The sequence below is a fragment of the Phoca vitulina genome, unplaced genomic scaffold, assembly GCF_004348235.1.
Source record: "Phoca vitulina isolate PV1807 unplaced genomic scaffold, GSC_HSeal_1.0 scaffold18, whole genome shotgun sequence".
NCBI classification, from domain to species: Eukaryota; Metazoa; Chordata; class Mammalia; order Carnivora; family Phocidae; genus Phoca; species Phoca vitulina.
This window is the reverse complement of record NW_022589721.1, coordinates 24,025,424-24,051,572: the sequence shown is the minus strand read 5'-3', so window position 1 is coordinate 24,051,572 and position 26,149 is coordinate 24,025,424. Positions and strand designations below refer to the sequence as shown.

The 26,149-nt window shown below is 45.6% G+C and overlaps 1 protein-coding gene across 10 annotated transcripts in view; it reads left to right on the top strand.

The window, feature by feature from the left end:
* ASAP1 (ArfGAP with SH3 domain, ankyrin repeat and PH domain 1) overlaps positions 1-26,149 on the top strand; it is a 344,878-nt gene that overhangs the window by 274,011 nt on the left and 44,718 nt on the right. For all 10 annotated transcript variants that reach the window (XM_032415481.1, XM_032415484.1, XM_032415490.1 and 7 more), the window contains 4 exons: positions 16,282-16,369; positions 18,395-18,443; positions 24,103-24,266; positions 25,838-25,971. In XM_032415481.1, coding sequence (XP_032271372.1) covers positions 16,282-16,369; positions 18,395-18,443; positions 24,103-24,266; positions 25,838-25,971 — 435 coding nt within the window. The remainder of the gene's footprint in view (positions 1-16,281; positions 16,370-18,394; positions 18,444-24,102; positions 24,267-25,837; positions 25,972-26,149) is intronic.

The window sequence follows — 26,149 nt, the reverse complement described above, 5'->3', positions numbered from 1 at the left end:
TCAGACTTGGGTTTGACCTTACTCCGTAGGCCCCTTCCATTCTGCCTCTCTTCCTGCAGAACCCCATCATCCCACTAGACCAGATGCTCTCCAGGGGCATTTACCAGATCCTGTTCATCTTTCTTTGTGTCCCACCCCCCCCCAGACCTTGACACACGGATGGTAGTCAGTACACACCTGTGGCCAAGACCTTCCTGCTGGAAGATTCTGTGCATCTTAACAATTACTGGCCTTTATGGAACTTGAGCAATTACATTATCTCTGTCCCTTGTCCCTGCAAAACCCTCGGGGTGATTCCTCAGAGGTCCTCAGCTTCCCTCAGCCCAACTGAGATTTTTGTAACTCTCATGCCAGTTGTGACAAACCACCCATCTGATACTGGAAATCCTGCAGGCGGACTTAGATCAGTTAGTAATTATTTCTGAGGCTGTCTAACAATTACTCACTTATTTAGCAACGTTTCATGAAGCTTCCACTCCAGGTGCTGGACTAGGCATCCCAGACATGTGGAAAATGAGATAACTTTTACCTGCTCATATTTAATTCCATGCACAGTTACCTCATGAAACCGTTCTGATAATCACAAGAATGTTAGTTACCACTAAGTGAGCTCTTACTGTGCTTTCCGTGTGTTATCATATGTAATTGTTGCCACAACCCACCGGATAGATGCTGTTACTGAGAGAGGTGATGTGCCCACGTCACACCTGGTGAATGCTGGGATTTCAGTCTTAAAGCTTCCATGAGTGCTTAATGATCAGTGTTTGCTTGCCAAGCAGGACCTACTCTGCTCCTTATGTTGGTGATTAAAATACTTGGGGAGCTCTATCAGAAGAATTCCAGTCACATGATCCAAGATCAGAAACTCTGATGGGAATAGTTAGTATTTATTGAGCATTCTCCATGAGTGGGCCATTCATGGTTCTGAGCACATTACCACAACCCATTTTATGTAGCTTCTGTTGCTCCTACTTGATAGACAATGGAACAGTCTCCATTTCTAAGCCTGTGTTTCTCTCTGTGTGAGTGAAGAGTCCCACCATCTGACTTTTCAAAGGCATTCTCACCATCATCACTACCACCATCACCATCACCACCATCACCACCACTACCATCACCATCATCACCATCACCACCATCACCATCACCACCACCATCACCACCACCACTACCATCACCACCATCACCACCACCATCACTATCATCACCACCATGACTACCATCACCCACCATCACCACCATCACCATCACCACCACCATCACCGTCACCACCACTACCATCACCATCATCATCATCTCCACCACCACCACCACCACCGTCGTGGCCACCACCATCAGCATCACTACCACTGTCACCACCACCACCACCATCAACACCACCATCACTACCACTGTCCTCACCACCACCATCATCACCATCATGGTGGCTAACGCTGTTGAATGGTCACCATGTGACAGGCACTCACCAGCACCTTAATGCATTGTAACATTTAATCCTCACGGCAAGTTAAGTTATAGGCGACGTCACCTCCACTTTTCAGATGAGGGACCTGGGGCTCAGAGAAGTTCACTTATGGGTTACACAGCTAATAAATGGCACAGCTGGGAAGCTGGTATAGGTAGGAACTCTGCTTTTACACACTCCCACACACTCCATAACATTAACTCCCCCTCACCTGCAACCCCAGTTCCTCCCCAGCATGGGATCCCAGCTTGGGCCATCACAGACATAGCCCTAACCCAGCAGTGCTGAGGAGCCCATGTGTGGGAGAAGCACGTACCTGTACGTGCAGCCTAGAATTCCTTGATGGCCCGAACTAGGGTGTGAATCCTGAGAAGTGATTCGTTCATAAGGACAATACAGCACACACAGCCCCCTCTTTTGAGATAAAAACCAGTGTGGCCTCTCCTGGGTCAGTATCCTGACTCTTGAGGGGGGCTGCAGGGTTGCCCTGTCTCTGGGCAAGTTCCAGACTTCTCCAGGGTGGTCTTCAGGCCGTGAAGTCTGCTGCAGCTCCGCGTATTGCAGAGCACGAGTTCACCGGATGCCTGGCTGTGACTGTGCCTGTCTTCACTCAGCTTTCCTGAGCCGGAGTCGTGTCGGGTTGTTGTCCGACTTCATTAACTGAGTCAGGTCTACGTGGTGTGGCTCTGAGTTGGATCCAGTATGGAGCAGAGACAAAAACCAGAAGAGACCCAGGGAAGCTCCTCTACCCCCAGGGAATATTCTTCAGGTTAAATACACTACAGTGGAAATTTCTGACCATTTGACTTTATGTAGATTAGGAGTTTTCAGTCAAAGATTTGCTACATGTTCCCTCTCTTTACTCTCTTCTTCCCTTAGATTTGTCTGGCTCTGACCATCCTCGATAAGCATCTCGACAAGTTATGACCTTATCATGTCCCATCTACTTGCCTTTCTTAAGAACCTGTGGTGGAAGGCAGTGCAGTGTGAGGAAATCAAGGAGTTGAGTCAGTGGTGGTCATTGCTAAAAATAAAAAATAAATTCTCTTCCACCCTCCCTTTTTCCTTCCTGCCATACACATAGCTGTGGCCTAGCCAACTGTGTCAGTGCTTTATTAAGGCTCTAATCAACAACAAAGATCACATCAGCTACCTTGCTTAGTGTCGGTGAGAAAGGACTGTAGCATCTGTCAGATCTGAGCCTGAATCCTGCCTTTGTCATTTACTATGTGACCTTGAGAAAAGTATTTAACTCATAAAAATGATAGTGAGGATTAAATGAGATAATGGGCTGGGTGTGGGCATCCAGTTAAAAGGAGTCATGGCTGTTAGCATGACCTCATTGGCTATCCTGGCAAGACTGAAATCTGTCAACGGGCAGGCTCTCTTGCTACAAACATTGGAAATTGTGGGTCCACTTCTCCTGCACCCGGAGCAGCCCCAATTGTAAATGGGTTTCTCCACCTAACTTGGGATTCTCTCCTGCTGATTTGTGTTATTCTTTTCCCCACTTGTCACTGGCTTTGGGCCACAATTTTTGCTGCCAGTTACATCACCTATAGTCCCACCCCTGCTCCCACAGAAAGGTCTCGATAGCCACTTTTCCTGACTTTGCAAACACTATTGATTACTCAGAATCCAGTTGAAAATCAAGGCCAGCAGTTTCCACGGGAAAACATGGGATTGAATCATCTTTGGAAAAGTGGGTAAAAGAACCTTTGTTTTCATAAAACTTAGGGCCTTTGTTTGGGACCCCTTAACACATGGGAATTTGTCCCACTTGAAGGGCCCTAGTTGGTGTCACTTATCAAAGTGACTCAGGAGAGGGTCGAGCATGCATTTAGATTGATGAGGCATGGTCTGTTGGATTGACCATTCATGACTGATAACGCTCCGGGGGCCAGTCATCTCCCCAGCTTACTGTTCTAGGAAGAAATGCATTTCTCTGCATGCCTGCAAGGTGGGCAGCCAGCCCTACAAGAGTTCATCTGTAAATTCATTGCTTTACATGTGTCTGTTGAAAGACCTATGTTTTTTTTATTTACTATTCAAAGTAGTACATCACTATGGAGATCAGATTCAGTGAGAATCTCTGAATTCGCTATTAGGGTAGTGGCTTCCATTTATGGGCCATCTAGTGTGTTCTGAGCAAGGTATAAAATGCTGTAATTTCAAAATACCAATTCTAAGAAAGCTCTGGCAAACATTTCAACCAGCCTCAAAGCTTCAGGATAAAGTAGTTTATATCAGGGCGCCTGGGTGGCTCAGTCAGTTAAGCGCCTGCCTTCGGCTCAGGTCATGATCCCAGGACCGGTCCTGGGATCGAGCCCCGCATCAGACTCCCTGCTCAGCGGGAAGCCTGCTTCTCCCTCTCCCTCTGTCTGCTGCTCCCCCTGCTTGTGCTCTCTCTCTCTCTCTGTGTCAAATAAATAAATAAAATCTTTAAAAAAAAAAAAAAAGTAGTTTATTCAAGCCCCTAAACTATCATAAATAAATTTCTATAGAATTGATTGTTTGGCCTTTTTACCTTCAGCATTGTAGTATACAATGAAAATAATAAATTATCAAAGAATATATAAGAATTATAGTTGGAGTATTACTTGTAATAATCCTGAAAAATTAATGTCAAAAATAGAAGTTTTGTTTTTCAAAAACCCTTACTTGCTAAATTTATTAACCTCAGTGTCATATTACAGTCCATATAACGGGTTGAAAAGAGAAAGATGACTACTGTTCACGGGTCACTTAGAGCATGCCCAGCACTCCGTGTGCCAAGCTGACCCTACAAGACAGGTGTCACTGTGTTTACACTAGTCTGCAAGTTCTGAGGAGGTGGAAACTGTTTATCTTTGATCTCCTAGTACCTAGCACACTGCCTGACATACAGTTAGTGTTCAATGAATACTTTTGAGTAAACCTGCTTTGTATAGAAGAAAAAGGGCCAGGGAGATTAAATCCCACGCCTAGGGTTCTGCAATTCGTAAACAGCTGGACCAGTTTTCAAAGCCTGAAGCCTCTACTCTTTCTAGTACATGAATAGGCCTTTCCTCCGATGCCAACTTGTTGTTAGATCTTTGAAAGTTTCTTGAATAATAGTTCTTTGGAGAAAGAAACCCCTTATCTTATCATTGAATCACCACAAGGTCTTAGAGTAAAGAAGTCTGAAACGGTTTCCCAGAAGGGGGAAACAGGGAGCCCTGATCGTAAAGGTATTACAAGTGTCCGTGAATTTGTCTTTGGATCCGAAGACTGATTTTTTAAAATCTTAAATTTTCAAATTGCTGCAGATGTACAAGGCAACGCACACAGGGGAGCGCCCCCTTCCTTGCCGTAGGTTTAACAACAGGTTTCTGTGATCAGCCTTTATGGTGTTCTGAGGCTATGCTGGATTCCACCCAATTCCACGACTTTGTCCCCATTGTCACTGCAAGAGAGTATTTTCCTTTCTCCAAGAGATTAGAATCAACACTGAATTGTCAAAGGACAAACCTGGGAGCCCATGAGTCCTGAGCTCAAACCCTTGAACAAGCTGTAGGACTTTTGATGCATTACATAAGCTTTGGAGCCTCCATTTTATCCAGTGTAAAATGGGTATAATTTACTCATTAAACATTTCATTGATTCCAAGCAGCCCCTGGGCCGCGTGCTAGAGAAGCAGGGATGAATCAATGGCCCCAGGCTCTTGGAGCTTGGAGTGACCCAGGGCTAAGTGCTCGAAGAGAAGTGAGCAGGATGCTGGCGTAGAAAATGAAGGGGCAGCTAGCTACCTATGTGTGGCCAGGGAAGGCTTTGGTGAGCAGATAGCGGTAAAGCTAGGGAGGGGCAGTGCTGGTAGAGGACAGAGGAGGGTCCCCACTCTTGAGCCCAGAAAGCACGTTCAGGGAACCCAAGAGAAGCCAGTGTGGGTGGAAATGGTATCACTTTCCTTACCGTGTTTGAAGAGTCATTTGGAGGCTTAAATAACACATTCTTTGAAAGCTATTGTTATCTATTTATTCTGGGTGCTTAAAAAAGAGCATTCAAGGAGGAACTTAAAACTTAAAACTTTTATGGTTGATATAACAGAAGTTCCAATTAAGCAAGAACTATTAAAAAAAAAAAAAAAGACATAACGATATCCTGAACCACTATTATTGTAATTCTCTATTTGAATTGCTCTCTCCCCCGCTTGGCTGATAATTCTGTTTTATGTCTCCTCCATCAGCTTTAGATGGTGCCATTTTTCTTCACCTGATCAGCCAGCTCCTCACCCTCCTGTCCTTGTGAGAGGGCACCCTCATCCCATTCCCTTTTCTTTACAGACCAGAGCTGACTTCTATAAATTAAGTTCAAAATGCAGCCTCAGGTCCCACCCAGCGCTGGTGTTGAGTCCTAATTGTCATGGTCACTCACAGAAGAAACCCCGTTGTTCCAGTGCAGATGATGTTATATGGACATATAAAATAAGCACCACTGTTTCCAAAACTCAGGGGGTCGCTGTGGAATATGTCTCTGGACCTCTGCCACATTGCAAATGCAGAACCAAAGACATCGATGTTTATTAGAGGACTTCCCAAATCCAAGTTCCATGAAATGTATGTTTAGAAATATATCTGGTTACATTTTTTTTTTTAAAGATTTTATTTATTTATTTATTTGAGAGAGAGAATGAGAGAGAGAGAGCATGAGATGGGGGAGGGTCAGAGGGAGAAGCAGACTCCCCGCTGAGCGGGAAGCCCGATGCGGGACTCGATGCTGGGACTCCAGGATCATGACCTGAGCCGAAGGCAGTTGCTTAACCAACTGAGCCACCCAGGCGCCCCTTTTTTTTAAGATTTTATTTATTTATTTGAGAGAGAGGAAGAACACAGAGTGAGAGGGAGAAGCAGACTCCCGCTGAGCAGGAAGCCCGATGCGGGACTCAGTCCCAGGACCCTGGGATCATGACCTGAGCCGAAGGCAGACACTTAACCAACTGTGCCACCCAGGCGCCCATATCTGGTTATGTCTTACAGGTTATTTATAATGCCAATACATTGAACAGGAATTTTTACTGTATTTGAATCCCAAGATGATATATTAGCAGCAACAGTATAGAGTTTATCTCAGATGCAAATTCCTGTGGCTTGCATCTAAATGAACTTGGAAGAAGCTGCAATTGGCTAAATGAACCCAGTGATTCTCAGCCCTGATAGCACAGTAGAACCATCAGGTTCTACCCCCAAAGGCTCTAATTTCATTGGTCTAGAGGTGAAGCCCAAGGATTGCTTCCTGGGTGAAGAGCCACTGAGCCCATGCCTCATTAACCAGTGTTATAATTCAGAGGGACCAGGGGGTGGGTTCTTACATAGAGGTCTGTAGATGTCTGCAGCAAATCGCAAGGACTTTTGCAAAGTGTGTGAGCTGGCTTGTAGACCTCATTTATAACTCAGCCATTGTGAAGTCTGATTCTCACCACATGCTTCATTATTCTAGCCAAGGGTCCTGTTCAGGAACGAAGCAGTAAAATCAACAGAGGGCAGGTCTCCATAGCCTGAGTCCCAAGCATTTCTGGAAGCAGCTCTGACCCCCTCCTCGGGTTGCTCTGTGTCTTCCTGGAGTCCCCTCACCCCCACTCCGTTTGCATGCTCTGTGTCTTCACATTTCCCTGGGCTCTCTCTATTCCTGCATCCCCACCCCACCCCAGCCATGGCCCACAACCCCCAGTTCACCCTGCGTGACCCTCCTGTCAGACAAGATTTGCTGTTCTCTTTGAACCTGAGTGATTTTAATGGGTAGCTCTCCAAGAAGTGCTTCCATTTTAACAAGGAATACTGCTTTACTCTAGAGAGAAGTTGACAACAGTAGAGGTTTATATATCAGCTATGTGGACACCATTAGAAGAAATATCTCGGAAATCATTAGTAAGCCTAAAAATAGTAACTAACATTTATTGAGCACACACTACATGTTAGGTGCTTTATGTAGGTTTTCCCACTTAATTTTTATGACACCCTTCCAAGGTAGCTGCTGTTACCTCCATTTAAAGGGACAAAAGTCTGGAAGTCCCTTAACCACCAGGTGCTAGAGCCAGATTCGAACCCAAGAAGTTGAATTCCAGAGCTTGTACTACCTGCCACTTGGAAGAGGGGCACCAGACATTGCCTTGGTTCATTATCACAGCAAAGCGGCATCGTTTTCCTTCTTTGTGATGAGAAGACTTGAACTCAGGAGGGCGAAGCTACTTGCTCATGGCTGTTAGTGGATGGCTGGGCCTAGACCCAAAGCCAGGTCAGATTGTCTCCAAAATTATGGATTGTTCCTCCATTCTACCATGTACCTCATAGTATGAATAAATTGCCTTTGTAAATTAACAAAATATTGCATTACTCCAGACAAATGGGCAGGAGCCTCAGTTCCCCAAAGTGTGGCTCCGTGAAAGCCAGGTATTTTTTTTTTTAGAGAGCGTTCACAGGAGCAGGGAGTGGGGGGTGGAGGAGTGTAGAAGGAGAGAGAATCCCAAGCAGGCTCTACACCCAGTGTGGAGCCCAAGATGGGGCTCGATCTCACGATCCTGAGATCACGCCTGAGCCAAAATCAATAGACGCTTAACCAACTGAGCCACCCGGGCACCCCTGAAAATCAGGTATTTGGGGCAGTCTTTCATTGTGGCTTCAAAAACCAGCAAGCATCGGACCCTCAGTTCCTCCTGGCGAATCTTCCAGAGGCAAAAGGGCCTCGCGGTGCTGATGCTGTCTAGGATTTGAGGAACTGCCGAATAAACCTGCTTCGTGTGAGGAGCTTGGAGGGAGCTCCTCCAGAGAACTGGTGTCTTAGATGAAGAAGAGGGGGTGAAATTGAATTCAAATGTAAGAGGTTGCAGATCAGAAGCACCAGTCTTGCAGCTTGTGCAGGCTGAGCCTACACAGTGCTCGGGGCTCATTCTCTGTGCTTCCAGTATGATTGGAATTCCAGCAGAAAAGTGAGTGGAGTAAAATCTCATTGGTTTAGAGCCCACAGATTCAGCAGGTGTGCCCGTTTGGTTGCAGTGAATGTGACTGGTTCTTAAAAGGTAAAAGGACTAAAGAAAGTTCTGGTCTTACAAATTTGAAGGTATAAAACAAAAGACCTATGGTCTGAAATTAGTTGGTTTACATGTTACTCCCCACCCCACCCTCCCCAGGATAAGAAATAAGGGAGTCGTTATAAACATTTTACTTTCACCTAACATTCTGCTAGCCATGACCTTAAGGCAAAGTTACTTCACCCTTTTGTGCCTTGGTTTCACCATCTGTGAAGTGGGGGTGATAGTAAGTGGTACTTATTTTAGGGTGGCTGTGCAGATTAAACATGTAAATATATGTGAAAACACTTAGAACAGTATCTGGTACGAGTTCTGTGTAATTGTCAAGACGCTGATAGTGCCCTCATTTTAATTACCAGCCGTTCATATGTAGGGCAATAGAAATCTGTTCTAAATGTTTGCCTCAGCTCCTCACTGCCCATTTTTTTAATAAAATGTAATGAGAATACTTTTTTAAAAATATAGCCTATGGCTCAGATGTTTTATCATCAAATTACTGCATTTTGTAGAATTATTTTAAAAGGTTTTTGGTTTACAAGTTCTGGTTGGTTAACAAGCCATGGATTACAGTGGTTACTATGGTTACATGGGAAATCAGAGAGTTGAAAAGTTCTTGTGCTGGCCCATGGGGCGCCTGGGTGGCTCAGTCGGTTGAGCATCTGACTTGATTTCAGCTCAGGTCATGATCTCAGGGTTGTGAGACGGAGTCCCGAGTCAGGCTCCGCGCTTAGTGGGGAGTGTGCTTGAGGTTCTCCCTCTCCCTCTGCCCCTTCTCCCACTCGCTCTCTCTCTAAAATAAATAAAATCTTTAAAAACTAATAAAAATTTAAAAGTTTTAAGTTTTTTGCTGGCCCAAATTCTATATCTGGCAAGTAGGAGACCCTTGTAGAAATTAGTAAATGGAGTAATGTCCAGCGTGTTCGTCAGTTGCAGTAACAATAACATCAGCCCCCCTTATCAGAAGCCCCGAAAAACTTTTTTTTTTTTTTAAGATTTTATTTATTTATTTGACAGAGAGAGACACAGCGAGAGAGGGTACACAAGCAGGGGGAGCAGGAGAGGGAGAAGCAGGCTTCCCGTCGAGCAGGGAGCCCGATGCGGGGCTCGATCCCAGGACCCTGGGATCATGACCTGAGCCGAAGGCAGACGCTTAACGACTGAGCCACCAGGCGCCCCTAAACTTTTTTTTTTTTTTAATTTACATTATAGCACATGCTCTCAAAAGTAAAATGAAGAGTTCCTGCCGCAGTAAGAGATTTTCAAGAATATCTGCATATTCACAGGGGCCTGGGTGGCTCAGTCGGTTAAGCAGTTAAGAGTCTGCCTTCAGCTCAGGTCATGATCCCAGGGTCCTGGGATTGAGTCCCACGTTGGGCTCCCTGCTCCGTGGGGAGTCTGCTTCTCCCTCTCCCTTGGTCCATCTCCCTGCTCATTCTCTCTCTCTTTCTCTCAAATAAATAAATAAAATCTTGGTGGAAAAAAAGAATATCTGCATATTCAAATATATCTTTCTCACACATATATTCTGCCAACTGGAAATGAGTACTGTGGTGTAAATGGTTGGAATGCTTAAGTCATGCACACTCTAGAATGAAGTACTTCAGTAATTACTAGTTAGATGATCACCTCCTCCCCTAAGTTATATGAAGGACAACTAAAGGGGAGGAGAGCTTTCATTGTAGCCACAAGATAGTAATTTTGGAACGTGGAATATGTCCAGAATGGGCAGGATTTCTCAACAGAAGTATTAAGCGATTTGGAGGGAAGTAAGAAAACTGGCCATTCCAGGATAGGAAGAACAAAGCAAGAAAGATGTTTTCACTTACTATGTAAATGTCCCAAGGGCTTGCCTTGACAAGGGAACAGCTTGATAAATGGGAAAGGCTCTGGGAAGGAATTTGTTCAAATCTCAGCTTTGCTTTTTTACTTTCTATAAAACATTGGTCAGTTTACTTTCGCCTTCTTGACCCTCGGTTTCCTCATCTGTGAAATGGGTACATAACAGTACGCAGCTATTGGGGTTATTGCAAAAATTGCATAATAAAATTTACAAAAGTACCTAGCAGTTTATTAGGTGCCCAGTAAATGAATACTGTTACCTTGCCCCCAAATAAACTGAAATACTTTCCAAAAAGCAGTAGTTTTAATGTACTAAAATATTAGAGAGAAGATCTCTCTGCAAGGTGGTAGGTATTCAGTATGTACCTAATATCTTGCTGGAGGGTGATTGTGGTTATTGACTGCATGCCAAATATATGTGTCCCTCTAGGGCAGAGTAGGTGTCTAAATAAATACTGAGAGAACAAAAAGTTTGAAATGACCATAATGATCAGAACAGCCTTATTACCAAGTATTAGCAGAGAAAGTGAAGGGAGCTTTATTATTTTTACCTCTTTCCACAAAACGGCCTCAGCCTGGTGGGGTCAGGCTTATCACCCAAGTAAATAATGATGTTCACTTCTTGTTTGTGAAGCAGAGCCATTCAGTAGGATGATGGAGGGAAATAATTTCATTCCTGGATACTAATTCCAGTAGCAGCTGTTTCCTGCTAACAGAGAAATAAGCCTGCACTAACAACTTCACACTTCCAGCAAAAACATTTCACCGTGGTGCACACTGAGCTGTTTGAGGACAAATGCGTGGTGTTTGTTTTCTTCCCGGAGACGCAGAAACGTTAATCAGAGTTGACTCATTCCATTTCTACATGCATTTCTACTTACACGTCTGATGATTTTCCTAGCTGAACAGCATTTTCTGTTTTGAGTGGCAGAGCATTATGTCAGAGGGATAATATCTTCATCACTTCTGCTCATGGAACGTGTTCGGAGCTTCCCTAGTTGGAACATTTTCAAAAATGAAAAACTCGAGGGTGGTCTTGCCGTGTGTGTGTGTGTCTGTGTGTGTGTGTGTGTGTAAAATGAACACATCTGTGTATATTGTTAATCGAAAAAAAAGTTTGCAAAACAATATATGCAACTTGAACTGACCCGTGATTTTTTAAAACAAGACATCTCTCTCTCTCCCTCTGTCTCACACACACAAACATACACACATCTTGTTGAAGTCAGTGTATTAACAACAGTGTCTGGGTATAAAAGTGAAATTACCAGGTAGTGTTCAGTTTCTTCTTCGCACTGTCTGTGTCCCCTAGTGTTTCTTCAGTCAATATTGTTCTTGTAATGAAAAGTGAAATCTGTAAGAGGACAAGTCTCAGAGTTTCAGGGAACAGAGCCGTAAAACGTTCAGTTTTTAAACCCGTCAGACCTGTATTTGGAATAGAAGCACCAGTAGCTGTTGAAAGATGCTGCTTCAAAGCAGACCCCACAGGCACAGCGCAGCCTTCCCTCCGCTCACCATCCAGGTGCCTGGACTGAGTGATGCACATCCTATATAGAGGTCACTTTTGGAATCATTGATTAAAAGTCTCACTTTTTTGTCAGTATCTTGAGTCCCCGGCCCGCAGTACCATGACTGTAGCTTTGATTCAGGCCCCCATCATTGCTCATCAATCTTGCACTTTCAGCCGTCTCCCCCAAGCACCCCCTGAATACACATGTATGTGCGCACTCCTCAGACGGACCCTTCACTAGATTGCCAGAGCCACTGGGGTGGGAATGTGAGCCCCTCAGCCTGACAGGCGGTTCTCCCCCACTCCCCTCCTCCCCCTGGCATCACTGCCGCGCTGGTCTCCTCTTACCCCCAGGTGCGTTCACCTGCTCCTCCTCACTGTCCCCACCCCCCTGCCTTGTTCATACTCCCCCTCCTCTGTGGGCCACGCCCGGGTCGGGCAGCCCACATTCTAGGTCCGGGCCTCGGTCTGCTTCCCGTAGCTGCTTGATGGCACAGTGCTTTCCGTATGTGCTTGGGATGTTGCAGAGGCTTTACTATTTAGCTAAATAAATAAGTAAACAGGTATTTCAAATAGGCTTCTAAAATTTCTCGTCAGTTACAAAAGTAACTGGGAGAAAATCAAATGACCTGAGAAGACATGAAAGTAGAAGTGAATCTTGGGCATCCTGGCTCTCTGTTTCTAACCCTTACTCTTCTCAGAAGGAGATGTTCTGTCGTGTCTAGGGCTTCTGGCTGCTTCCTGAGACCGTGCCGCATGGTGGAAGCAGGAGGAGGAGTGGGACTTTGGTCCACGCAGACCTGGGTTCTGCTCCAGGCTCTGCCATCTCCTTACTGGGAGATGTTAGGGACATGAGTTAACCTCTCTGCGCCTCTGCCTCTTCATCTCACTTAGGATAAGAAACTAAAATGACTTCCCTCACAGGTGCACTATAGTACATCAGATGGTGTATGTAAGGCAACTGGAATGCTTTCATTCATTTCATAAAACATTTATTGAGCACCTGCTGTATGATGCCAGGCCCATTTTAGTGAACAGAAAAGTGTGTGCCCTTAGCGGGAAGAAAGAGGTGAAGGAAAGAGTAATAAGATCCAGGAAGACAACAGAGCCGGTGTAAAAGGGATGGAAAGTCGCTGGTCAGGCCATCTCTGAGGAGGTGCTGATTTTGAGAGACCTGAAGAGAGGGAGGGAGCGAGCCTGCAGCTGTAGGAAGGGCAGCAGGGGTGTGAACCGCGGGAGGGAGGGAGGCCTGGGCTCGTCACCGCCCAGCAGGGGGAGCTGCAGGCCCAGTGGCAGGAGCTGGTCCGAGGAGCCTGGAAGCAGTTCTTGGAGTCTTCGTACAGACTGGGGTTTTTGTCCTGAGCCTGGTAGGAATCATCAACAGTAAGGACTCAGTAAATACATGCTTTCATTGCTTTTTTTCTTTCCTTTACTTAAACAATATGAAGGCATTTCCTCAACTGTACACAGAGATGTAGCCCAGGGCAAGTCACTCAGTCTTAACTTTGATTTTAGTCTGCCAAAATGCCAGGAAGATTATACCTTTTTTAATCAATATACCTATAAATTAGTACTAAATATTGAGAAAGTGCTTTGAAATTTTGGTAAGTTATACAAACCTGGGTTTCTAGTATTACTCCAGTGATTCCTGAGCCTTCTGGGGCCTTGGTCTGAGGACTTTGGTTGAGCATACCGCTCTATGTTCTGGCATTTGTGGGCTCGGTCCTGGCCACGCTGGCTGCTTCAGCAGTCAGAAATTGTGTTCTTTGCTCCTCAGATTCACACTTGGCGTGATAGGTCATTTGCCAGGTGTCTCACTGGCATTTGGGGGAAGAGCACTATATGTAGGCAAATGCCCCTGTGTCAGCTGCAGTGCGTGTTGGTGTGGCAAGTGTCAGGCCAGTAGGCTTGACAAAATACCAAGGGAGTAAGTATCCTGTGTCATCGTGATGGGAGTTGTGGGCCAACTGTTTAGGACCCTTATCATCAGAAGCCTTCTGGTAATGTATACTCTGAGGTAGTCCATGCTTAGAAATGAGAGGTGAATGGTGCTGTTTAACTTTTCTGAATACAGTTAATACTAAGTATTTTTTTTCTTTCTGAAAATGTTGTACCTGTTCCTTGATTGTATCTGTTGGTGAGGTTATTCAGAAACACTGGAGTAACGTGGATTTGGGGAGAGAAAAAATCATCTAGTTAATCTTCTGCTACATTCAAACGTGAACAGTGTCTAAAAAATTCTTAAGTTTTGGGGCACCTGGGTGGCTCAGTCGGTTAAGCGTCTGCCTTCGGCTCAGGTCATGATCCCAGGGTCCTGGGATCGAGCCCCCACATCTGGCTCCCTGCTCAGCGGAGAGCCTGCTTCTCTCTCTCCCTCTCCCTCTGCTGCTCCCCCTTCTTGTGCTCTCTCTCTCTGTGTCATATAAATAAATTAAAAAAAAAAATTCTTAAGTTTTTCCAAGAGATTCCTGGACTTAGGGTAAGAAACCTGAAACCTCTTATTATGTGTAATCATCTGAAGCGCGGGAAGTTCTTCCTTCTGTCTGGCTCAGATCTTCTACGATTTGAGCGCATTTCTTCTTCATCTGTGCAAATGGAAAACAGCTGTCCCGCTTTCCCCCATAACCACCTTTCATGTTCTCAAGGATGGTTATTAAATCACTCCCTAGTCATCTTTCCTCGGAACTAAATAGTGCCTTCAGCCGGTCTTAAAAGTGCCCATTTTCCACTCCTTTAATCATCTCCTGATCTTTCCTAAGCTTTTCTCCATTCTTCTTTAAATGTGGATGCCAAACTGGAATACAGTATTCTGTGGAGAGTCTCACAGTGAACTGGGATCTGGGATTGCTACCTGTTCAGGCTGTCCGAGGTGATTGTCTTTCGTATGGTAATGCAGCCAGCTTAACCGGCATCCAGAAGGATAAGCTGTAAGACAGTTTCCTTTCCAGTGGGGGGGGGGGGGGGGGGGGGGGGAGGGGGGGGGGTGGGTCCTAGTTGTGGCTGCAACTGTGGGTTTTGGAGCCTGAGGCCCGTAGCAAACCAAACTCCAGGTCCATTCTGAGAACAACTTGCAAGGCCTACAAACTCCCGCCTCCCCCTTCTGGGCTTGGCAGCCAGTTCTGTAGTGTAGGACTCCTCTCCCAGGGGCTCGTTCCTCTTAGGCAGAACTGTCCTGCAAGAGACTTCAAGGCCGGTGTCCATGCCTGAGTCAAACGTCCATGCCGTAAACATGAAGTCCCTTGGGGTCTCTCACTTCCTCCCCCAGACAGCTTGCTTTGGAACAGATTCAGGACAAGAGGCATTGTTTTCTGGGTCTAATCTCATTGAAATCACAGAGGGAGGAGGATCTCAAAAACAGTTTAGCAAGCACAGGAAGGTAATTTAATTGCCTAGTGTCCGTTATGGAGAGTAAGAGGAGCAACGTGTCATTGAAATTGTCTTGATCACGTGCCATCCCTGTTGTTCGGGGTTTGAGATTGGGTCATTGACGTGTGACCTTTTCCTACCCTCTCCCCCTCTTGTTTTCCCCTAAAACATAAGTTCCTTGGGTGTAAATGGTCCTGGCGTGGGGATTTTCAGAATCACCTATCGGTAGAGGCAAAAATACAGGACTGGAGCGTTCCGTTGCTTCCTTCCGCAGGCTTGTGTTCAAGTGAAGCCCAGCCTGGGCACGCAGACATTTCACGCCTTGGCCAGTTCCTGCACGAAGCAGGCATGCTGGCATCAGCCACCGGCCAACCTGTGACCTTGGGACAGATACAGGCAGGAGACAAGAAAGAGTTTTGACCAGAGTGATTCTGTGGCAAGACTCCATGTGGGCAAAGCCTAAATTAGCATGCCTATCTGAATTCTGCAGGGCCTGAATGAATTATATGTGTGACCAAGAGATTTGCTGATGATAAATGATATGAAATCCTTATTATATTTTCCCTCTCTCCAGATTTTGGGGCTCATTAAGCAGTGTCTCACAGGTCAATTGTCTTTGCACATTTGAGAGAAGAACTAAATTTTGCATTACCACTAAAATCTGTGGATCCCTGAGACATCACGTTTGGGTCGATTGATTACTGGGGTCATTTTGAGTCAGCTACATTTCACCGTAAGATACAGAATGGAGAGCACCAACTGTTCATGCTTGGGTGTGTGGAAGCTGAGAGAGGTGTGTTTCCATTGAGCGTGCCCACTCTTCAGTACCAGTGAGGTGGATTATCTTGGTTCTATTCTGATTACTCACCGGGATGTTTATGTACAGTTAAAAAGCATGTGTAAGATTTTTGTCCTTGTTTAACGAGCTGCAGAATTCTACTGGGGTAGATGAGACTCCGTCATAGGTACCGCATGAAACTGCGCGCCAGACCCACGGGGCGTTGACCCTGCGAGTGAGGGGACAGTGCAACTTATAAACTCCCTCATTTTCTCTTTTAGTCTAACAGGCAACCCGCTAAGTTGAACCTTCTCACCTGCCAGGTGAAACCCAATGCCGAGGACAAGAAGTCTTTTGACCTGATATCACGTGAGTCCTCTTCCTCTCCCGGTCGGTTGCTGTGGCTTCTGACCCTGTGCATCTCCATCTCTGGGCGTGGAAGCAGCAGACCTCTTCATTTACAGTGAGCCCCACCCACAGGGGGAAGGCAGGACAGGGTCAGATCCCACCCGCAGTAGAATCGAATTGAGATGCATACATTAAACTAGACCAATTCTTGACCATGAGCCCGCAGCTTTATCCCCTCGGAGAGATTTTTGTACATACATCCCTATTTCTCTGTTAGATCTGCTGAATCACAGTCTTTGCTGTGAAGCCCAGACAAATATTTTTTAAGAAGCCCCAGGTGATTCTGATGTGTACCTGTGGTTAAGAATCTCTGGCATGGACTTGAGAATGCAGCTGGGCCACGTAAGCATACAGGAGTTATAACCATGCCCTGAGTTTCGTCCTTGCAAAACAGGGCCTTAAAAATCATCTTGCTTCACGAAGGGAAGAACTGCATCCCATCACTCTCTTATCCATGGGTCCTCGTGTGCTTTTCTCTTGTGATGAGGACACATAATGACCCTCCCATTCCTCAACCTATGGCCTGTATCCTCATGGTCTTCGGAGAGTGGGGAAAGACTGTTCTCTAGACTGACTTCTGTGCTTACACTGGTCCCAAGGGGGCACTTATGGACCCCGGTAGCTGAAGGGACACCTCTTTATGAAGGATGAGGATGGTAATGCCAATAAAATGACTCACCTATATTCTGAAATCCTGCACGTTAACCTTCAGTATTCGTCCTTCTCTCTAGAGCCCCGTGGGGCTGTCCAACAGCTTAAGTGCATGATCTGTGTGCAGATCATAGAAGTACTCTCCTGCCCCTTGCAGTCCTTCTGATGTAGTTGTGTGAATGGAAGCCCCAAAACAGTTTCAACCCAAAGGACTGAATCTGTTATGAGACCCTTTAGGTGGAGTCCAACCTGGATTACGCAGCATCTGTTAAAGTTCAGAGTCCCCATGATTTTTATGACCAAGAAATTTCCTAGGTTATTGATGAGAAAGAAGTACAAAAAGTTGGGAGTTACGACTCCGAAAAGCTAAAACTCCAAGAAGTGAGAGCCCGTAGGTTATTAATAACTGTCATCACTCATTGAGCAACTAATATGTACTAGGTGCTTTATATACATTATGGCCACTCCTCACAAAAGCCCTATCAGTTTTCTATTTTATGGAAGAGAAAACTGAGGCTCAGAGACATTCAGTGACTTACCCAAGGTCACACAGCAGTAAACCAAGGACTGGATTCAGCCAAGGCTCTTGGGCTCTACTATGCATGGCCTGTTCTTGGACGAACATTCTTTTTCTCTCTCAAGGAGATGAGGGGTGTGAGTACCTGACCTGGAGTAATCATGTAGTGATTGACTGGTTAGTTTGACCTGAATATGTTGAAACATTCTAGCAAATCCTGAATTTTGAGAAAGAGCCTGCCTTATTATGTACAGCTGCCCAAACTCTCCACGTTAGGCTGTTCCCTCCTGACCTGGGGGCAGCTTGAAGGTGAACCTTGAGCATGTTCGAAGCCCTTCCTCCCTGAAGCCTGATTCAGCCAGTGAGCAGCCTTGGGCAGCATATGCCTACTTGGTGGAGCTGGCCTGTGAGCTACGAATCATTTCAGAAAAGTAATTTTTTTTAAAGGTAACACAATAAAAGGCACATTGAAAATGAAAAAATAACATACCGAACTGCCAGCTGGTAGTCTCCAGTTGGTGGAGACATCCACTTTGATCCCATAGGCTCTATCCCCCTTTCCATTTTTTTTTCAAAAGAAGTGCCAGATGTTTGGTATTTGCCTGTATTTTATTGTATTTCTCTTGCACTTCAGAAAAATAATGTTGACAAAGTGAATTGTATAACTGCTAAATCAAAATGGTGTAAAAATAAGATAATATTAAAAATCTAAACTTTTGCTGTGTTGTTTTTTTTTCCCAGAAACTTTCATAATTTACTTTATAGCTGAAGGTATTCTGCTTTCTGAAGTTTCCCTTGTTTTCTTCTTTGTATTTCAGATAACAGGACGTATCACTTTCAGGCAGAAGATGAGCAGGATTATGTAGCGTAAGTTGTTTTTGATGGCACAATGTCTGGAACTGAAAAGGCATTCTCTCCCGTACAACATACCTTAAAATTTCCTTTTTGTTACTGAGAACCTCTCCTGCGGGTTCCACGTGCTTCTGCCTCACCTCTGGACCTCACGTGTTGCTCCTCTCTCTGTCCGGATGCTCGGTAAACCCTGATACCTCCTTCAAGATGCAGCTCAGGCCTCACCATCCAGGGGCTCTGCTCCTTCCTGTCACCCCCGGGCCTCCTCACACTCCTCGATGATCCTCTAGTTCGGTCTGAGCCCTCTAAAGACTGAGAGCTCTTGAGGGCAAGGACTGTGCCTTACTCACCTTTAATCACATCCCCTGCACTGAGGAGGGGCTTGCCGGTGTCGAGCCCGTCTGCCTGGGTGCTTGGCTGTTAACTGCAAGGGGAGAGGAGAGCCTGGCCCTGAAGAACAGTATGGGCAGGTGCCCCTGTGGGTGAGCGTGGCTCAGGAGCTCAGAGAAGGGGGGAGAACTGGCTTTGGTGTCCCACACTCCTGGGTGGGACACGCCTACCTCACCTGACCAGGTATATGACCTTAGATGGCTCCCCACCCCCTTTCTTCATGTTATCCCTGGTCCGGACCGTCTTCATTGCCTCTTCCTTCCTGTAGCCTGCCAGGCAGTGTGGGACCATTACATCCTCAGCTGCTTGGGAGGGAGGATGTTAGTGTTAAAGCTGGTAGTTAAACCTTTTTGTAGCATTCGCATTTTCAAACCCCTGTCCCATCAGTGACACACAATAAATGTTATTTTCCTTCCTTACTGATTTCTGGAGAGCCACCGAATTCTGTTCACCCCCCTTTCACCTTATACTCACCCCTTTTCTCTCTCCCTCTTCTTTCCCCTCTCTCCTCCTCCTCTGGAGAATTCCACTCTTTCCCCTAAAGGGTCAAAAAGAGAATAAAGAATGGGTCGAAAAGATGCACAGTTGGGAGACACAAAGCAAAAAGGGTGGGGGGGGTGCTGAGAGAGAAGATAAGAGAGGTGAAGGAAAAGGAGGAGAAAAGTGTTTGACCCATTCATTCATCTGAAGGTTTAGTGAACGCCGATTCCGGGCTGAGAACTGTGCAAAGCATGGAGAATACAAGGCTAAGTTAGACGGAGCCCCTGCTCTGAAGAAACTCGGTCTGTGCTGGAGGAGAAGGCAGGGGGCAGAGGGCAGGGACAGAGAGAGGAGGCAGTGTGCTGTGGGAACCCACGGGGGCACACTCCCTCTTGGCTGGTTCTCGGGAGTGGTGCTCAGAGATGACTTCCAAGAGGAAAGGAAGCAGCCCGAGCTGGCTCAGGAAGGTGCAGGAAGGTTATAAATACTCTGTACTCTGGGTGCCTAGAAGCAGCAGGGAGGAATAAAAGGGAAGCAACTGATGGCTAGATGTTACTGATCTGGGGTTGGCCACCTGGAGAGTGGCTGGAGAAGAAAGAAGAACAGGAGAGGTCAGGAGGGCTGGCCTTCCACCCTCAGACTCAGGTAGTACTTAGTGAGATCATACGATGCTTAATGCATGTCAGCAGAGGCTGTTACCCCAACGAGGACGCTGAGAGGCAGTGTGCCCATGGTCAAAGTCCCGGGAGCCTCAGGGTCTTATGGTCAAGTTAGGGAAGGACATCCTTCAGGGTACAGTGGGTCTCATTGCCCTCAGTATTGGTGCTCGCTGTGAGCCAGCAGGGGCTCACTTACCATCTCTCCAATCATGTCAATCACAAGGTTGGCTTGCTTATGCCCATTTTGCAGATGATTAAACAAACTAAGTGAGGTTAAGGGACTTGTTTTGACCTCAACATGAAATCGTAGATATGTGATTGGAACACTGGCCCTAATGCCCACGCGGTTATGCCATTTCCAGTTCATCACACTGATGCCATAAAATATTCAGCTGTGTGATGAGAGTCCATGGGTTGCAGGACAGGAACTCAGAGGGGATGGTTGAAGAGTCCAGACCATTACGTTTGCCTTGACTTGGTTCGTATCACTTGGTTTACTTTTAGAAACTTCAGGCCCTCCTTTGTAAGACATGGGAACAACAGTAGGTGCTTGATTAAGGCCCCTTTTGGAAGGTAGCACTGAAAGGTGATGCGAGCAGATGAGCATCCCTGGTGGTGATGGGGCCTACTGGGTCCTGCTGGAGAGGGTGCAGCAGGTAGTCACGTGTGTGGGGCGCTCCAGACATGTGTCCCGTAAGAATTTCCTGGACTCAGGGCGCCTGGGTGGCTCAGTCAGTTAAGCGTCTGCCCTCAGCTCAGGTCATGATCCCAGAGTGCTGGGATCGAGCCCCGCATCGGGCTCCCTGCTCAGCGGGGAGTCTGCTTCTCACTCTGTCCCTCCCCCTGCTTGTGCTCTGTCTCTCTCTGTCTCTCTCTGTCAAATAAATATTTTATTTTAAAAAAAATTTCCTGGACAGAATTCCAAAATCACCTTGGAATATTGCTTCCCCTTCTCATATTTCACTCTTTCCTCCTCTTTTTCTTTCCTCTCCCCTAAACCCCTACGTGGGAGAATAGGTAAGAGATCTGTGTTGAGGCAGGGAATGCATTCGCTTCTTCTTTGTTCACATCTCAAACCCAAGCCGTTAGTATTGTATTTACTCTGACTTACAGAGAACTCAGTCCCAGTTTGGTCAAAGAGGTATAGGCTTCTTGCCCGTGGGACTTAACATCCTTTAGTAGAAGGCTTGCTTGGCCCATCCAGCAGCTGCGACTCATCTGCACTTGGCTTTCTGTGGGGCTGGTGGTGGCAACAGGGGCTTCGTTTTGAGTGATGTTGGAGGGAATGCATTCTGCAGAGGAAGCACGGGTGTGCGCACACACCCACACACACCACCCCCGCCCCAGAGGAGGCTTCAGTTCCTCCTCATTTACTTCCAAGCTACATAGAGACCATTTTACAGCATCGCTGAGTTTCTTTCTCATGTGAAGGTGTCCAGTGGAATTAAATGTAGAAGACATTCTAACAAAGGGCAGCTGTGTGTTTTGTCAGTAAGAAGGAGGTTACAGACCTTGCTTGCAGGGCTTTGGGACTGAAGATAAAATGTATGAAGTTCCTAGTACAGTGCCAAGGTTGTTAATCCTGTAAACTCAAAGCAACTTTAGAGTCTTAAAATACAACGATGCGTTATTTTCTTTCTTATACTGCTTGGTATGCCTGTTACTTTAAAATAACTTAGAAGTTTATTTTTTAGTTGTCAGAAGTAGGTGCTTTGATTCTTGACCCTTTGAAATGTAGCCAGTCCATTGCACCAAATCTGAATTATCCCTCCAGAAAGTTAATTGTCCTTAAGATATGTATTTTCTAATTATCAGTACCAACTCCTTTATTTATTTATTTGTCCTGACCTCTTGAGTGAGGAGGTAGATGTGGCATAATGAAGGGACCCCAGAAAGGGACTGGGGGAGGGGGTGTCAGCAGCATGTTTCCGTCCAGTGTGACACCCGTCCTACTGGAGTCATCAACCTCTCTAGGCTTGTGCTGCCTCATCTATAAGGACTGTCAGCCCCAACTCAGAGGCTTGCTGGAGGATTACATCCCCAGAATTATAAGGGGGGGGCACCTGGGTGGCGCAGTCGATTAAGCATCCAACTCTTGATTTCAGCTCAGGTCGTGGTCTCAGGGTTGTGAGATTGAGCCCCCCGTCAGGCTCCGTGCTGGCCGTGGAGCCAGCTTGGGATTCTCTCTCCCTCTCCCTCTGCCCCACCCCACACCGCTCATGCACTCGCTCTAAAAAAAAAAAAATTATAAGTCCTTGGCATGCAGTAGATCGTGCTATGTTGGATTGCCAGAATATCGTAACACTTAAGGAAAACAAAGCAGAGACTCTGCAGACAAAGTGAAAACTCCAGTAACACAATGCCACTGATTAAATACACTGTTGAGCCCAGTGTTTTGAATTGTTTTTAAGAAGCCAATTTCTGGTTTTTACCATGAGACTAAATGATAGAAAAAATATTCTCTAATTTAGAAGGTATTGAATCACACACATACACGCACACACACCTGCCGCATTCCTAGGTTTTGAGGTGTTGAGTTTTGGGCAGCACACGGAACCGCTGAGCTGTGCAAATGTATTTGTTACAACACACGGAAGCTTTGCGCCCCCTACAGTCACAGGTGTGCCTTGCAGTTCACATGCGCCATGTAATTTGGATTTGGTTTGGTTTGTAATTCTCATTGCTGTGACCCTGACTTACTCTAAACCTTAGCCCTAGCCCTGTGTGTCGTATGTCATCCTGCAATACACCCAAAAAACCGAGACTCCGTTCTGAACCTCTGTGCTCTCTCTTGGGGGCAGTTATTAGCTGTCTGAATAGTAGATGAGAACAAACTATGGTTTGGAAATGTTTTTCATTTTCTTCTTTAAAAAAATTAACTGGGGCACCTGGGTCAGTCAGTGAGGCGTCTGCCTTCAGCTCAGGTCATGATCCCAGGGTCCTGGGATCGAGCCCCTGTCGGGCTCTGCTCCGTGGGGAGCCTGCTTCTCCCTCTGCCTGCCACCCTTCCCTACTTGTGCTCCCTCTCTCTCTGTCAAATAAATAAATAAAATCTTTTTATTTTTTTTAATTAGGTTTTTTTCTCCTTCATGAAAGTAATACAAGCCCATTATGGGTTTGGGAAATTATAGAAAGGCAGAATGAAGCAATCCATCTATCCATTATTCCTACAGAAAATTACTCAGAAAAAGCTGGTGTTAACGTTTTGGTGAATTTCCTTCTAGCCTTTTTTTCCCCAAACAGAAGTACCTAAAACCCTATATATCTTTAAATTTGGGATTATAGCACATAAACAGTTTTTTCTTGTTTATTTCACAAAACATATTGTGAGCACTTCCCTAGTGTCATCCAAAACTTAGTTGAAAACTTTGTCAGCTATACTTCAATTCTAAAAGCTCAATCTAGAAAAATTAGTTGAAAATTTAAATTTAATACCTGATTAACTGTTCCACTCTGTGGTTATTTCGTGCTTTAATAATGAGCCCTTGTTGTTGTGGATTCAGGTGGTTTTATGCCTAGACCAGTAGCAGATGGTTGTGTTGTTTGGTTCATACTGTGATCACGCTGCATACGTGATTTCGTAGTCTGTACTTTTTATTTCATATTATTAACAGCATGTTTCTGTTACTACACCTCTGCCACAAGCATGAGTTCTCACAGCTGCTCATGAAATAGCCCTTCGTTTTCGCTTCCAAGCCCCCACCCCCACCCCATACCACAGTGGACTTCCAGAGAACAGATGCCTTGTGCTAAACTTTTTCTTGCCTTCTGTCCATTTGTCACCAGTTCTTTCTCATCCTTGCATTGGGTTGGTCCTGCGCCGAGTCCTCTTCTTTCTGACATTTGCTTTCTTCTGTCCAAATGGACAGGAACGCACCTTGTCACACCTGCAGGCCCTCAGTGATGTGGACTTTACCTCTCGTCTGTTCCTCTCCCCTCTCTCGTTTTCTCCAACATGTTGCTTGACATTCTTTTAACTTTCTCTTTCCTTTGAATTTAATTTCTTTCATTTTTTTCCTCACTTTATTGCTGGGGTGGGGGGGGTGTCTCTTTTGGAAGTTCTTGACGAAAACAGATTTTTTGCAGTGGCAGGAGAAATCAGTGGCTTTGCCCTTACGTCTCCTTCCTCTTGTTTTCGACAACAGATGGATATCAGTATTGACAAATAGCAAAGAAGAGGCCCTCACTATGGCCTTCCGTGGAGAGCAGAGCACAGGGGAGAACAGTCTGGAAGACCTGACAAAAGCCATCATTGAGGACGTCCAGCGGCTCCCTGGGAATGACGTCTGCTGCGATTGCGGCTCGTCAGGTATTTGCCCCCAAACTTGATCTGGCTTCTTAAATAGCCTTTCTCCTCCCATAGAATAAACATGAGCCTAGTTATTTAAATCCTTATCTCCTTATGGACACAGACACACACCCACCACAAACTTCCATCTTGAACGGTCCCACTTCTGGGCTGCTTTAACACATGCTGTTTGTTCAGCATGGAAAACTCCCACCTGCTCTCCTCAAATGCCCCAAATGGCCACCTGCCCAAATGCTACCAGTTAAATGAGCACTGTGGACATACAGAGAGAGCCCTGGATGCAGAGTCCCTCATCCTGGTTTTGAATCACCAGCCTGGCACTCACAGCCTGGATGACCTCATGCCAAGTGCCCACACTAGTCTCATCTTCAGGGATAATAAACCTCTGTTGTTATGAGGACTTAATGAAATGCTATATCTGAAATCGTCCCAACGTGTTATACATTACTTTCCTTCCTTTCTGCTCGGTGAACTAGCCCCAACGCCTATGTCACATGGTCACCTTCCCCCAAACTTCTGATTTCAAGTAGCAGCACCTGTATTAAGTAGGTATTGGCAGTAGGTAATGTGCATTCAGTGCTTACATTTTAATAAGGATTCTGGTAGTTGTTTTAGTTTCTGTTCTCTTATTGAATCCTCGCAGATGCTCTGTGAGCGAGATACTAATATCCTCGCCATTTTACAGATGAGAAAACTAGGGGACTCTGAGAAGTTAAGTGACCTCCCAAGGTCACACATCTGGTAGGGATCAGAACACGGATGCAAACCTGTGATTGTTAAGCATCATGATATACCTTCTAATTGTTTTCCTTGTGAAAATGGACTTCTCCATACACCATGCCTTGAGCACCTCAGAGACACATCCCCCAGTTTCTGCTGTGTTCGTGTCCCTGTGGGATAAGTGACTCACACACTCACATAGTGAGCATGTGGCAGAGGGGTCGGAAGTCCTCAGGTACTGATCACTCCAAAAGAAGCTTGCCACAGGGAGTGAACCCTGAAGGTTTTGGTAACACGGGAATACTCATTCCCTCTGTTGTGGAGCCCTTGGGGGGTTGTAGAAATAGCTTAGGTCTGTGAAGGAAGCCTTTGACGTTCAGTATTTACAGCTGTCTTACTACCAGGAGGTGCTTGTGGAGACGCCGTGACCAGGATGGTGGGTCAGTGCAGGTCGTAACTGGGAGGTTCACGATAGCTTATGAACCGAGTCCCCTGAGCCACACGTCAGTCACTGCCAAGGATGACATCTCTCCCAAGGATGTCTCATGGGGCCTCCCAGCAAAAGTCATTCTCACATTTTCACAAGAATAAAGCATTTAATTTTGTTTTCAATTCAATATTGAAAGAAAACAGTTTTAAATTTCTTTTAGCACCCATATCACCCTCTGAGAAGGTGGTAAGCTTCGTATGCGCCCTTAGGCTAAACCACAAGCTTCCATGTCTTCCATTTAAATCTTTCCCTTTTAATTCTTAACAAGTTTTACTACTCTTGTTTTAGCTTCCTTTGTAGTTGGCACACGAAAATTAGGTCGTGTTTGTTTCATTGTCTTCAAAATGTTCTTTCCACACAGAACCCACCTGGCTTTCAACCAACTTGGGTATTTTGACCTGTATAGAATGTTCCGGCATCCATAGGGAAATGGGGGTTCACATTTCTCGCATTCAGTCTTTGGAACTAGACAAATTAGGAACTTCTGAACTCTTGGTGAGTAGTGACCTGTACTTAGAAATGTATATTGTCATAAATATATGTAATAACGTGGCTTTGGAGTGTCCTGTTTCTGCTGAGTACAAAGAATTGCAGTTCTTGAATTTCGTGAATTTGCATGGATATTTAAAATGTAAATTTTGTGGTATGTAATGTTGACTGTCTCTATTTCCTT